At 36.7% G+C, this 12,931-nt stretch overlaps 1 protein-coding gene and 1 pseudogene across 2 annotated transcripts; both read right to left on the reverse strand.

Moving 5' to 3' along the window:
• Positions 1–3,117: 3,117 nt before the first annotated feature.
• On the reverse strand, positions 3,118–5,903 carry LOC143552786 (MACPF domain-containing protein NSL1-like). The gene is made up of 7 exons (XM_077042928.1): positions 5,624–5,903; positions 4,889–5,127; positions 4,613–4,802; positions 4,403–4,486; positions 4,131–4,314; positions 3,874–4,040; positions 3,118–3,804 (listed from the first exon to the last, which is right to left on the reverse strand). The coding sequence occupies exons 1-7, from the start codon at positions 5,894–5,896 to the stop codon at positions 3,118–3,120; spliced, it is 1,824 nt and encodes a 607-aa protein (XP_076899043.1). The 5' UTR covers positions 5,897–5,903.
• A 4,322-nt stretch (positions 5,904–10,225) lies between these two features.
• LOC143552788 (uncharacterized) lies at positions 10,226–12,702 on the reverse strand (annotated as a pseudogene). The gene is made up of 5 exons (XR_013138709.1): positions 12,556–12,702; positions 11,313–11,432; positions 11,104–11,241; positions 10,639–11,025; positions 10,226–10,556 (listed from the first exon to the last, which is right to left on the reverse strand). The product of XR_013138709.1 is annotated as an uncharacterized LOC143552788 (transcript).
• Positions 12,703–12,931: the final 229 nt, after the last annotated feature.

Genomic DNA, 12,931 nt, shown 5'->3' on the forward strand with positions numbered 1-12,931 from the left:
TCAAGGTGAGTCTTGCGGGTCCAACTGGGCTTTGCTGGGACCTACCTCTTCAGACGTGTTTGGTAATTTGGTTAGGAAAAATTAGAGATTAAATGATTTATTCAAAATTAGGAATCGTTGGTGTTCCCTAAACAGTTCATGAACTGTTCGACTGGAGGTTCGTTATTTAATAAAGAAACGAACGAGAACAAAAAAAATTGCTCTTTTAGTTGAACAAACGAACATGAGATTGAGCGCATGTCTTGTTTGTATGCTCATTTATGTTAGTTCGCTATTTTACGTTTGTTTATGTTCGTTCATTACATTAATATGTTCATTCAAAATTTGTGGACTGTTACAACTTACTTTAGTTTTCAACTTTTAATTACATTTTTGGCCTAATATGTTAGTCTTCACATTACTTTTAAGTTTTAACTAGTTTTAGTAGGGCTGTCAATTTATGACACGGACCTGTTAACATGACACGACACGACACGGCATTGGTTTTAACAGGTTTGGGCTTGAGCTTAATAGGTTTCGTGTCTTAAACATGTCGACCTGTTTAAGACATGCTTAAATTCGTGTCAAGTTAAAGACCTGCTAACCTGTTAGTAACCTGTGTAGATTTTTATTTTAAAAAATAAATATATATACACTCCTAAAGTCTTAAACCTGAAGTCATACTTACAAACGACATTTCATTAATGTCCGTCAGAACCCGATAATATGTTTTTTATGGATGTTATGCTTTGCTTTAATGGTTTTTTTGTTTCATGTTATGGATTTGTGGTTTTTTGTTTCAAATATGTTATGGATTATCTATATGCTCGTTTTGAATATTTTAGTTTCATTACACATGTATTATTCATTGTCTCTTTAAACAGGTCCCTTAACAAGTCTTAACAGGTTAACCTGCTACTAAACAGGTTCGTGTTTGTGTTTGGAAAAAATGACACGATTAGTTATCGTGTCATGTCCGACATGTTATGACAAGCCTAAGTTTTAGCTTAATTATGCCCATTCACCTATGTTCAGTTATGTATGTTCATTCGTTTACATTTATGAAACGTTTGTTTATGATTATAAAGAACAAGCATAAACGAACATTAACATGCTCTTTTTTTATAGCAAACGAACATGAACAAGAAAACCCCGTACGAGAATTAATATTTGTTATTCAAACTATTGCAGTTTTTTGGGATGTGTATGGTAACTGATAGCAGAGGAGTCAATGGAGGTTCGGATTTTGGGCTTTAGCGGCATGGAAATTGATGGGAATGAGCTATGACGGAAACGCAATATATGTATTCTCAAAGGGGGTGAACGGAAAATAATACAAGTGGCTAAAGTGTAATATATTAGTAGTATAAGTAATAGATGATAAGGCTTGTTAGGGTTAGGATTAAGTTTGTTTAGATCTTTAAGGCTCCTGCTTGATGCATGGAGAGAGGGCATAGCCCTGGAATATCTTGTAACTTCCTCTTTATGTTTCAGTAATATAATTGTTCGTTTATATTGTTCCTATTTTCTTCCCTAAATCCAATCTATCACAATCAACTCTTATCGATTCCTAACAGAAATTGTGAATATTTTTGTTACAATTTGCATAATGAGAGTATGTATTGTATTAATGAGTATGAAAATGACAATGACTGAGTAGGCTGTAGGCTTATAATTGCATTAATAAATAAAGAGTTAATAGCCATTTTCGTCCCTGTGATTTGCTACTTTCGCCACTTCAGTCCAAAGTTTGAAATTTTGTCAATTTAGTCCTTATAGTTTTAAACATTAGCCAATTACGTCCCCCCGTCTAACGGCATCCAACTATGCCGTTAGATTTAGGGGTATTATTGTCTTTCTCCTATTTATATTTAGTTAATGGTCAGTTTCGTCCCTGTAGTTTGATACTTTTGCTACTTCAGTCCAAAGTTTGAAATTTGTCAATTTTATGTTTAATTTATTCAGTTTTTTTTGTTTTTTTTTTGTTTTTGCTACTTCAGTCCATGATGGAATTCATTGGTAATTTGGTAAAGTGGTCAGGGTAATTCCCTAAAACCGAACTATATCGAAAAAACCAAAATCGTTTCTCTGATTAATGCATAATAGTTAGGGTTTAGAGATTAATATATCGTAGCAAACATTTGGGTCGAAATCCACATCAGGAGGTCGAATATTCCGTATTTCCATGTTTGCTCAAGAAATTAATGCACTAAATCGCATGTGTGTTCTTCAAATCGTGGTATTGTTCTTGAATTCGTCGGATTCAACCCTAGAATTGTAGTCGATATGAAGAATTCAAGAACAACACCACGATTTGAAGAACACACATGCGATCTAGTGTATCGATTTCTTGAGCAAACATGGAAATGCGGGATATTTGACCTCCTGATGTGATTTCGACCAAGATGTTTGCTACAATATGTTAATCTCTAAACCGTAACTATTATGCATTAACCAAAGAAACGATTTTAGTTTTATCGGTATAGTACGGTTTTAGGGAATTACCTTGACCACTTTACCAATGAATTCCACCATGAGGGAGAGTTTAGAAAATGTCTAGAAACTAAATACGAGGGGGGTATGATTATTGTTATCGACAGAGTAAACGTAAACTTGTTTTGGTCGATGCTTGATGGTTTTGGGCTTGGCTTATGCTCTTAAAGGCTATAGACAAAAAAAAAGAAAAAAAAGCTGAATAAATTAAACATAAAATTGAAAAATTTTCAAATTTTGGACTGAAGTAGCAAAAGTATCAAACCACAGGGACGAAATTGGCCATTAACTAAACATAAATAGAAGAAAGACAAAAATACCCCTTAAACTAACGGCATAGTTGGATGCCGTTAGACTAGAGGACGTAATTGGCTAATGTTTAAAACTATAAGGACTAAATTGACAAAATTTCAAACTTTGGACTGAAGTGGCGAAAGTAGCAAACCACAGGGACGAAAATGGACATTAACTCATAAATAAATAATGTTCATATCTTTTATTGTCTGTCTTCTCATCAGGCTTAGGATTTAGATCCGCAGGAATGTCATGTTTTGAATCTATAATTAATTATAGAGTACAAATGTACAGTTGATAATCATTTAATGATACAAACAATGATCTAATACTGCTATTGGACATTTTTTCTCACATAAACATTGAATCCTCAGACATTATTGTCAACAAGGAATACTTGACTTTCACTCTAATTCTACTACCCTCCACACACAGCTTGGCTCCAGTGACAACCCAATACCCGGGCGGGTCTTCCGGGCCCCTCACCATTTCCTTAGTATCAACAAAACATGACATTTTCGGCAGCCTTATAGGCGGGCCATCAGGATAAACGGCTGAATTCTGTTCCACCTTAACGGGCTTCGGTTCAGGTGTACTGAGTCCCATACTAAAAGGCGTGCTCATTAGCGTTGACATTAGGCCTGACTTCCGAGAGTGTGTGGATGGCTCGTCCCATTCTGACCGTCGGATCTTTCCAGATCCGACCGTTGAATATCCTAACCGAAGAAACAGAACCTTTTTCATTCCAAAGCCTTTGACTTCAAACCACGCTTTGGTGACGATGGAAGCCGAGTCATCGATAAGAGCCTCGTTGTACTCGACCGGGTAGGTGCACACGTGTGAGAATATGCTCCATTTGACCGGCTCTAAGTAGCCTTTATCCATCGGCTCATCGCTAGGTTTGTAGCTGAAATCATCACTGAGTTCAAGCGTTTTAGGAGCCGAAGATAGGTGTTGCAGATGGATGGCTAACTGGTCACTCTTTCGTCCTTCTAAGTATAAGCGGACCCCAGTCACGGGCCTATTCTCAGAACTGACCTATGGTTGACCAGTCGGGGAATTAGGTAAACGAGTCAGCATTCTACATTAATACAAGCAACATTACACCTTGACCGTGTTGACATAGAGCCGAGGACCCAACAAAGTGAACTGAAGTGACGGGGATGGTGTTTTCTTGCGTCTTGAAGCAAGCGGAAGATCACCATAAGCCGGGGCCCACTGCCGAGGTAACTGGAACTCTAGAAATTGTTCAAGCTCCTCAATTGGTGGTTTATCTGCAAAACAAACACTTTTTTTTTAACTTCTGCATTAACATAAAATCACGGTGAAAGACTGAAAGTTACTAATAGAAGCATACTACTCACATCTAAGGTACAGATTAATGGCGTGACACAGAAAACCGCTACCACGAACACCACTTAAAAGTGCCACGATTGGAACAAACGACATAGAAATGACATTTGGTGATTGAGATACAGTTGAAAGCCAACTTTTGTGGCTTTGACCGTTATCAACACCTCCACGCCGAACATGAATACTAAATAGATCCTAAATAAAAAAATATGCACAGTGAAATGACCATACTTATTAAGAAAAAAAAATGGTATTCACGATCATTGTTGTATGAGGAGCTTACATCATTCTTAGACCGAGAAACAACAGACGGTCTTAAAGCATTCACGAGTACTGGAGGCAGATCCCACGCTACAGCCCGTTTATCCTGCGTTACCATGATTGCTAATGTTAGTTTTTCTGACTATTATAACCAAGCGAACCGATTTGGGCTATGCTTTTAACTAAGCAGCCCGCTTGACAACCTCTAATTCGCACTTCATTTTCAACATACCTTTTCCTTTGGCAATTTATCGGAGTCTGTATAAGAAGCTTCAGAAATATGATCATCTGCTAATTGCTTCAACAAATTCTGCACTTCTGTTGGCTCAAGATCTGAACTTTGTAGCTGCTTTAGGTAAATTACATCTTTACCCCCCATCTTTACTCCAAGCACAATGTGAGTACCGTATTTGTCGATAAACCTGATAATATAAGGTTCCTTGGTTTTAGAATATGTATTATGTAACAAGCTGTTAAGAAAATGATTAAAAATACTAAAATTTCATACTCAGCAAGCGCAGTAGGATCCCATGAAGATGGCACTTCTTGCTTCACTTTCTCAGATAATGCAATCTGTGTTTTTGCTAATTCAATGTTGTACAATGTAATTATACATCCATCAAACGCTAGACTTTTTGTCGTGGGCGCGTCTCTTTGCCAACAGCCTTTATATCCAAACATTGAATTGAAATATCCAGATGGTATTTTACCAGATAACGATAATTCATGATTAAATTGCTCTGACATCTGATAAACACAAATTCATATACATATATATCAGGGGGGTAGATAACATACAAATGAATATATATCGTACATACAACATGAAGTAATAAAAAAAGGACAAGGAGGCAATATTGTAATTACTTTTGAGTAACTACGCTATAACAAAAAAAATATGAGTAATGTAATAATTATTATATTATATTATATTTTGTAGAGTAATTATTGTTTCTCTTCTTCATTTTGCTGTAAAGTAATTATTACGCTACAACAAAATATAAGTCGAGTAATTATAATTACGCTACACTTTACAACCAGGGTAATTATTATTACTCTACTAAACTCTCATTTGTATTAGATCCAACTCCGTTACATAAGTATTAACTTAGCATTGACTTCAAAAGTCAACCTACTAGATCAATTCATAATCCACAATAGCTTTGAACTTTTGATCAAATGATACAAAGTTTAAGGTTTGAATTAAAGTCAAAGTAAGTCAAACAATGGAGAAATAACTCACTTGATTAAACGAAAGAACATCCGAATGAAACCGGGTGCGTTCGCCTTTATCACACTTAATCGCGGGCGAAACATTGGGAACAACCACGCCTCCGGGAACCACAAGATCCTTAGTCGGGTTTCCAGCGAGGTCAATCAGGGTTGACCCGGAAGGTCCGGGCTTACAAGCGGTCAACCGGATATCGGAAGTGAGATCGTAGCCGTACCCGATGACCGAAACCGCCTTCTCGGCAGCTGACTGGGGATCATAGAAGTTGGTCTTGTAGAAAGACATGATATTATTAATAATCTGGTGAGTGATAATATTAAGGTAGGAACGATATAAAATGAATGTATGTGAATTGGCGGGTAGGTTAGTTGATGGTTTAAGAATTTGGAGTGTGTGAATGGGTACAGTGGGTTGGTGCCACGTGGATAAGTTGACTTTGAATAGTCAGTCAGTCATTCAAGTTTGAACTAAGGCTGAGGGGTGTGGGGGGCGCGAGTGGGGGCGTGAGTGGGGGCGCCAGCCAATAATATTGTGACGTGTGGCAGAGAGAGAAACTTGATAAGATGGGTGTTGGTAGTGGTGATAGCGCCCCGGGCCATGGTGTGGAGGGGCGCGAGAGGGGGCGCGAGCGGTTTATTTTTTTATTTTTTTATAAATGTATTAAAAAAACGTATTATTAAAAAAACAAGAAATTATTTAAAAAAACATACATTAATTAAAAAAACACATTAATATATAAAAAAAAATTAAAGTACTAAAGAAAAACATTATTCTTATTATTCGGCTTCGTCTTCTTCGATCAACCTCTTCCGGATACGTTCCTTTTGTTTTTCCATCAGCATTTGGTCGACCGGATTTAGGTGGCTGAAGTCTCTTGCAAGGAAGTCCAAATCTCTCATTCTTTTTTTTTCCTTTTTGTCAATAGAGACCACCTCCATGGTTTTGTTGAATTTATTGAGGGATTCAACAAGATCGTTGATGTTTACGGCTTCCCCCTCAGCCGGTTTTTTCCCCCTGGCGTCCCTTCCCAATGGCCGCCTCCTCGGCGGTGAAGACGTTTCCTCCCCCGCAACGTTTAGGTCGAATCCAACCCGGCAATCCGACCCGGCGGAAGTGCTGTACGCTCCAGACGAACTAGTTTTAGTCCGTTTCGGCCCTACTTCCGCATCAAGGTCCGGCGCCACCAGCTCAACCCACTTGGAACACCTTCTCAACCTCTCCCACACCTTTACACCGTCCCACGTCTTCACCGTCCCATACCTCCGCAGGCACTCCTGCCTCCACTCTTCGACAGTGAAATTATAGACCGCCAAATCGTCACTGCCACTTGGTCTCATACGACCGGCGTTCCTGTTGAACAGATTAGTAAACAAGCCGACAAATTTTCTGATTTCGGTCCACCGACCCGAAATCATATCGGGGTTCCGCTCTGTACTCCCAACGAGCGAATAGAACGTCTCCCTAACCTTTGTCCAAAAGACCTTGCTCTTTTGGTAGTCGGCTGCAAAATGCATAAATAAATTTGTAAGTCATTTAACTTTTTTATTTAACTTTTTTTTAAAATCATTTTTAAAAACGTTAAAACAATTACCGCAACGCCGATCCTCAGAAATGGCTATCCAAGCCCGACACAGGGCTTCCTTCTCATCCGATGACCACGGAGTGATTTTCCGTTTCGCCCTTCCAGTCGAAGCCGAACCCGACCCGTCCGTTGCAACTTGTTTTTTCCGGTGGACGCGTCTTCTTTGTCCCGCAGCTTCACCTTCTGGTTCTTGTGTCTCCGGAACTACAAAGTTAGGAGACGGTTGTATGTTGGATGGTTGAAAGCCGGATGGTTGTTGCGACCCCGAATAAAACATCGGTTGGTCCGGTGCCGACCATAAATCGTCGTAACTGTAATCTGATTCTAGGTTTGGGTACCAATTTCCAGCCATGTTTTTAAAAAAAGGTTTGGAAGATGGGGTGATTTTGGGTTTTGGGTGTGGTATGTGATATTGGTATGTGATATTGGTGTTGGTTTGGGTTTGATATAGGTTGAATAGAGAGAAAAATCGTGTTTGATTTTGTGTTGATATTGGTATGTTTATATAGAGTAGGAAAATTTTTTTTTTTAATAAAAAACCCACCCAACGGCTCTTTTCACGCATCCCAAGCCTCATTCACGCTCCCCCCAGCCGCTAGCCCACCCGCGCCTGCCTCTTTTTCCGCGCTCGCGCCCCTCTTGCGCCCCTATAGCGCCTCGGTGGTGTGGTCCTCGCGCCCCGGGGCGCGACCGCCTCGCCACTTGCGCCCTTTCTCGCGCTCCGCACCCCTCAGCCTAATCAAAGGAAGGAACGAAGATACTTGCCCCTCAATATACGTTTTTGTCTTTTTGTTTTGTTTTTTTTTTTTAATTTATAGTTTAGTTAGCTTTAAAAAGGAATTTAAGAATTACACGTTTGTTTACTGTAAAAACTTTTCATAGAGTTTGATTAGCTTGTCAATTTCTAGCGCGGAAATAGCATCGGTAGTCATGTTTAACAAACGAGTCATCTGTTGGGTAGATATGTTTAACTTATTGCTGAAAAGATACTGAAGGGCGTTTGGCTTAATGATATTTTTTGGTGTAATAAATGTTTTATATCCTTAAAGATCAAGGATTCTATACCTTGTCCGATGGCTTATGTGGATTTATGAGTAAAATATTAATTATTAAATAAATATCCAATAATTAGAAAACTTAAAGTTTACTCATCTTTTTTTTAAAGAAAAAATGAAAAAAGAGTATATTTAAAAAATAAAGAAATAAAAAACTTTTATAGTTTGTTAATTATAAAATGGAGATTGTCATGTTTTAGTTTTCGTATTGAACCTATTTAAACGAGTTATGTTGAGGTTGATATGTTTATCTCAGTTTGATTAAACTATAGACTTGCTAACTGTTTTAACCGGCTTGGTTATGACTCATCGATCTAATTATTTAAACAAATGTGCTAATTATGAAGGATTTTTTCATTGGCCCCTTGCAGTATCAACTAATTGGAAAACTTAAAATTTACTTTCTTTATTATAACATTTCTTTCTTTTAATTCGTAACACATTGTAATATAATATTTATAAATGAATACAATAAACACGATCAAAATCAACCGAATACTAAAATAGTATGATATTCACACAACTTTTTAACTTACATTGAGCTACCAACCAACTATAGGCAGATTGTATTTAAGTAATTAGAAAAGTAATAATATTTAGGACTTTTATATTGAAATAGATTTCTTATCCCAATAAAAGCTTTGATTAATGGCATGTTGCAGTGAGTGACGTTGGCATGGCAAGAGAAGTTTAGGCTCCTTTGATTTCATTATAAAAAAATGTATAGTTTTGATTAAAGATTTAAAGTAAGAGTGAGTATGGTGGAAGTTGCCGATTAGAATATACATCTACAAGTGGCTACACTACAAAAGTGTTGTGACTTGTGAGCTTATAGTCCATGTTAGAATTTAGGTATAACAGCTGGGGTTGATTTTTGAGAAAAGAAAATACATATGGCTTTTTCTGAGTCAAGTAAAATCCAAAAACAAATAGATTTTGATTTATTAATATATATAACGATTAAAATGAACCATTTTGTAAACTAAAATAATACAAATGTAGGTTTGCTAGCATATTGTCCGGTACCGATTTTCATAAAATCTTGACACCGGTATCGAAATTTTCAATTCGGTACCGGTATTGAAGGGCAAAATTCGAGAAATACTGGTACTATACCGAAAACTCAAAACTTGGTACTAAATCGATACCGGTCGTCGTTTCGCTCATCCCTTATCAACACAACCACACCACCTCCTCCATTGCTATTAACTTCCAAAAGAAAATATACAAGTGAACCCTTTTTGAATTTCTTTTTCTCCGAAAGTGACTCATTTCCACTCGGGTCTAGTTTCATCAACACAAATTAGTATTTGTTAGAGTGGTCCCTTTGCAATAAAACTTATTTTCCTCATAGCCCATTTTTACCAGAACCATATGTTGAATAACCATTATGTCAATCCAGTTCGTAAAAAGTATGCAAATGAACTAAATGACACACGAATCCTATTAGAATATCAGTAAAAACTTCCACCCTTTGGTTATAACTTATAAGTAAAATTACGGTAAGATAACATAATATCTAAATTAAGGTTCAAACAACACTTCTATGTAACAAATTTTAAAGGCCTAAAACAGTTCATATCTAAATTCAAATTTATTAAGTACAAAGCGTCAATAAGATAAAAAGAGACGTATCCTCAAAAACTCTACTACGCAACCATCACATTTTCTAGTCACATGAAGACAAAAAGATTACGTAGCTTGGGTAACAAAGACGATTATCACATTCTCACACATAAATTACTGATAGATGTGGAAACACTTAAAATACACAGAGACATAATATATTAATATTGTATAGGATTATCAGCCATATGTGTATCTACTTCAAAGTTAAGTTCAGTTCAATACAACAGACAGGTTGGTATAAATTTATAAGCATGGTTGATAATCGCATAACATATGTTTCAATAATCTAAATTGCGAATGCAACTTTAGCCAAAAGCACAGGTTGCTTAAGCATTAACACGAGGAGTATCAACGAAACTTTTGAGGTTTGGCTACTAAGAAAGTCAACAACTTCATCTACTACTGTATCTATAATCTATTAAGGCCACATGAAGGCGAAATAAAAAGAATAATGATATGCATGTCTTAAACTATTCATTGTTTGGCGTGTGCCCTTTTTAGGCATATGCTGAATATTACCATTTTAACAGTCATGGTAAGTCAAGGAAGAACAGGAAGCTCAATCTTATTGAAAGAAAAGAAACTTACACGTCCATGTTCAACATAACAAAACTTCAAAGGAATACCTTCACATTTTCCTTCAAGATCTTCAATCTGCTTCTTAGTTGGAGGACCGCCACTAAAAAAGTCAAAACACAAAATAAAAAATATATATATATAAGAAACAGACTTAAGGCGCCCATATTGATGTGTTATCTTACCTATTAATGCAGAGAATAAACATTGGTTCACCCGGGCTAGACTTTCTGAACTTGCTGTTTGGAGGGTAAACATCAAAAACTGGTCTCAATTCATTTATCTGCATGCTGCTGAACAAATTAGCGATTTCAGTTACAGAAACTTTTTCTTCACAACCATTCTCTGCTTCGCCATCAACAGATGCAGGCACGGCTTTAACTTGTTTCATACTCCAACAAACACCATGTCTCTTGATTATGTAACCCAAAGATTTAAGGTGTCTGTACACCTCAAACGACTCCCAAGAAGATCCACCTACACCTCCTGCAACCTTCTTGTAAATATCTTCAAGTGGGATGCATTTGTCATCATCATCAAACAGTTGCAGCGCCCCGATCTCTGCCAGAAATCTACAAATTGTGAAACATGTTTTGAAAGTTTCAATACAGTTCCATAATGGATACAAGTCTTATCTTGATTGAAATAACACTTATAAAGTATCTTCAAGAAAAATGTATAATTTTCCACCGTGCGTTATCCCTGTTGTTATCCACATTCGGCCTTTGTTGCTAATAATTTCGGCCATACCCAACTCCTCCTTCCAACGGGCCTTGGAATCACCTTTCCTAAACAGAAATTAATCTGTTAAACATCGTGACGAAAGTTTGATACGAGGATAAATAATCCTCAAAAGTACCTAAACTGTAACTTGGGTATGTCACCGTATGCATAGCAATGGTCCTCATTGTCACTATCAGGTGAAGATACCTCTGAATCACTTGACCCACCAGCCCAGTCTTCCAATTCCATGATTAAACTGGTGTTTAAAAGATAATACTAAAACTTCAGAGCAAGTAAAGAACACATGATGATTGATGCAATAAGAAGGTAGTATTGTAGTAACAATGCTCTCAAATAGGACGGCTATAGCCATGAAACAGAGATATAACAGATTCATCCTTACAGAAAGTGAATATAAGGTTGTGCGTTTTCATTTGTGTACACTACAAAAATTTTATTCGGCCAAAGGATCAGAACTTCAAATCGGTATTATTACATATAACCAGAGATTTGGAAGCAGAGTTTACAAAAATTTCTACTGGTTGACTAAAAACAAGTAGCTTCTGATCAAAAGCACAAAACCTTGCTCAAACACAGGCACCGAAGCATATGTTAAAGGAACTCAATACGGCAATACCAACAAAGGCTCAAGTCTCAACCTTCAATTCTATGGATGCAAGAAATTGTATAAGCGGGCACATACTTGACTAGTATTTTTTGCTATATAAAATCTAAGCAGTTAATGTGGAAAAATATCGGATATCGGTCAAGTACCAATACTTGAGATATCGGTTATCGAGGTGAGACATCGGTAATATTAATTTCATGTAAAATTCATATATATAGCAATTTAACACTAATAATTCAGTATACTCTCCTAACATTAACAAATTAACCTTTTGCAACTTGCAAAACACTAATAATCATAGCAAGTAAGAACTGATTAAGACTTAAAACATTAACATTGAACATTATCGCTGTTATATCGGTCCAATATCGCCGATATTATCGATACCGATATGCTGACCGATATTTTACCAATGGACCGATAGCCGATATCGGTGATATCGACTGTATAGTATAAAATATAAAGAAATGATATTGAAATTCAAACACAAGTGCATAACAATAAGACTGATATTTAAATCTATATATATAAAATTGAAGTGACACTGGTTCAAGCATTTTACCAAACACCTGGTGTGCACGCTTCATTATAAGCCAACACATAAACATAATCAATATCAAACTACACATAATAATGCCATTTAAGCACAAAATATACAATCATATATGAACAAAAGATAACAAGTGGCATAGAGAATAAAGCTTTTCAATGAACTCATAACTTGACGGATATAAAATAAGGGCATACGTACCTGTGCGTATTTTGTCAATTAACTCAGAAGCATCAATTTAATATTAAAATTGGATCAACAATTATTCACGGCGGATAACGAGCGGCGGCGGGGGGAAGAATGCGATTTGGAATCTCCGGTGGGTTTCCGGTCTTCAGCTCTTAAGCCCTATAATATTTTTGGGCCTGATTAAAAGATCCTGGACCAATATTTTATTGGGCCTCTGCTTTTCTCTTTGTTTTAATCTAAAAGTGTTACATTATGGGCTTGTTAGTTTTTATGTAAGTCATAAAATCGAATATAAAAAACCTATTTCCAACATGATAATGATCGCTGTAAAAATTCCGACAAGACGTCGATTAGTCATTGATTAATTCTGATTAATCGTCAGTCCTCA

The sequence above is a fragment of the Bidens hawaiensis genome, unplaced genomic scaffold, assembly GCF_021521415.1.
Source record: "Bidens hawaiensis isolate Kalapana, Puna unplaced genomic scaffold, B.hawaiensis_p1.1 tig00017038_1, whole genome shotgun sequence".
NCBI classification, from domain to species: domain Eukaryota; kingdom Viridiplantae; phylum Streptophyta; class Magnoliopsida; order Asterales; family Asteraceae; genus Bidens; species Bidens hawaiensis.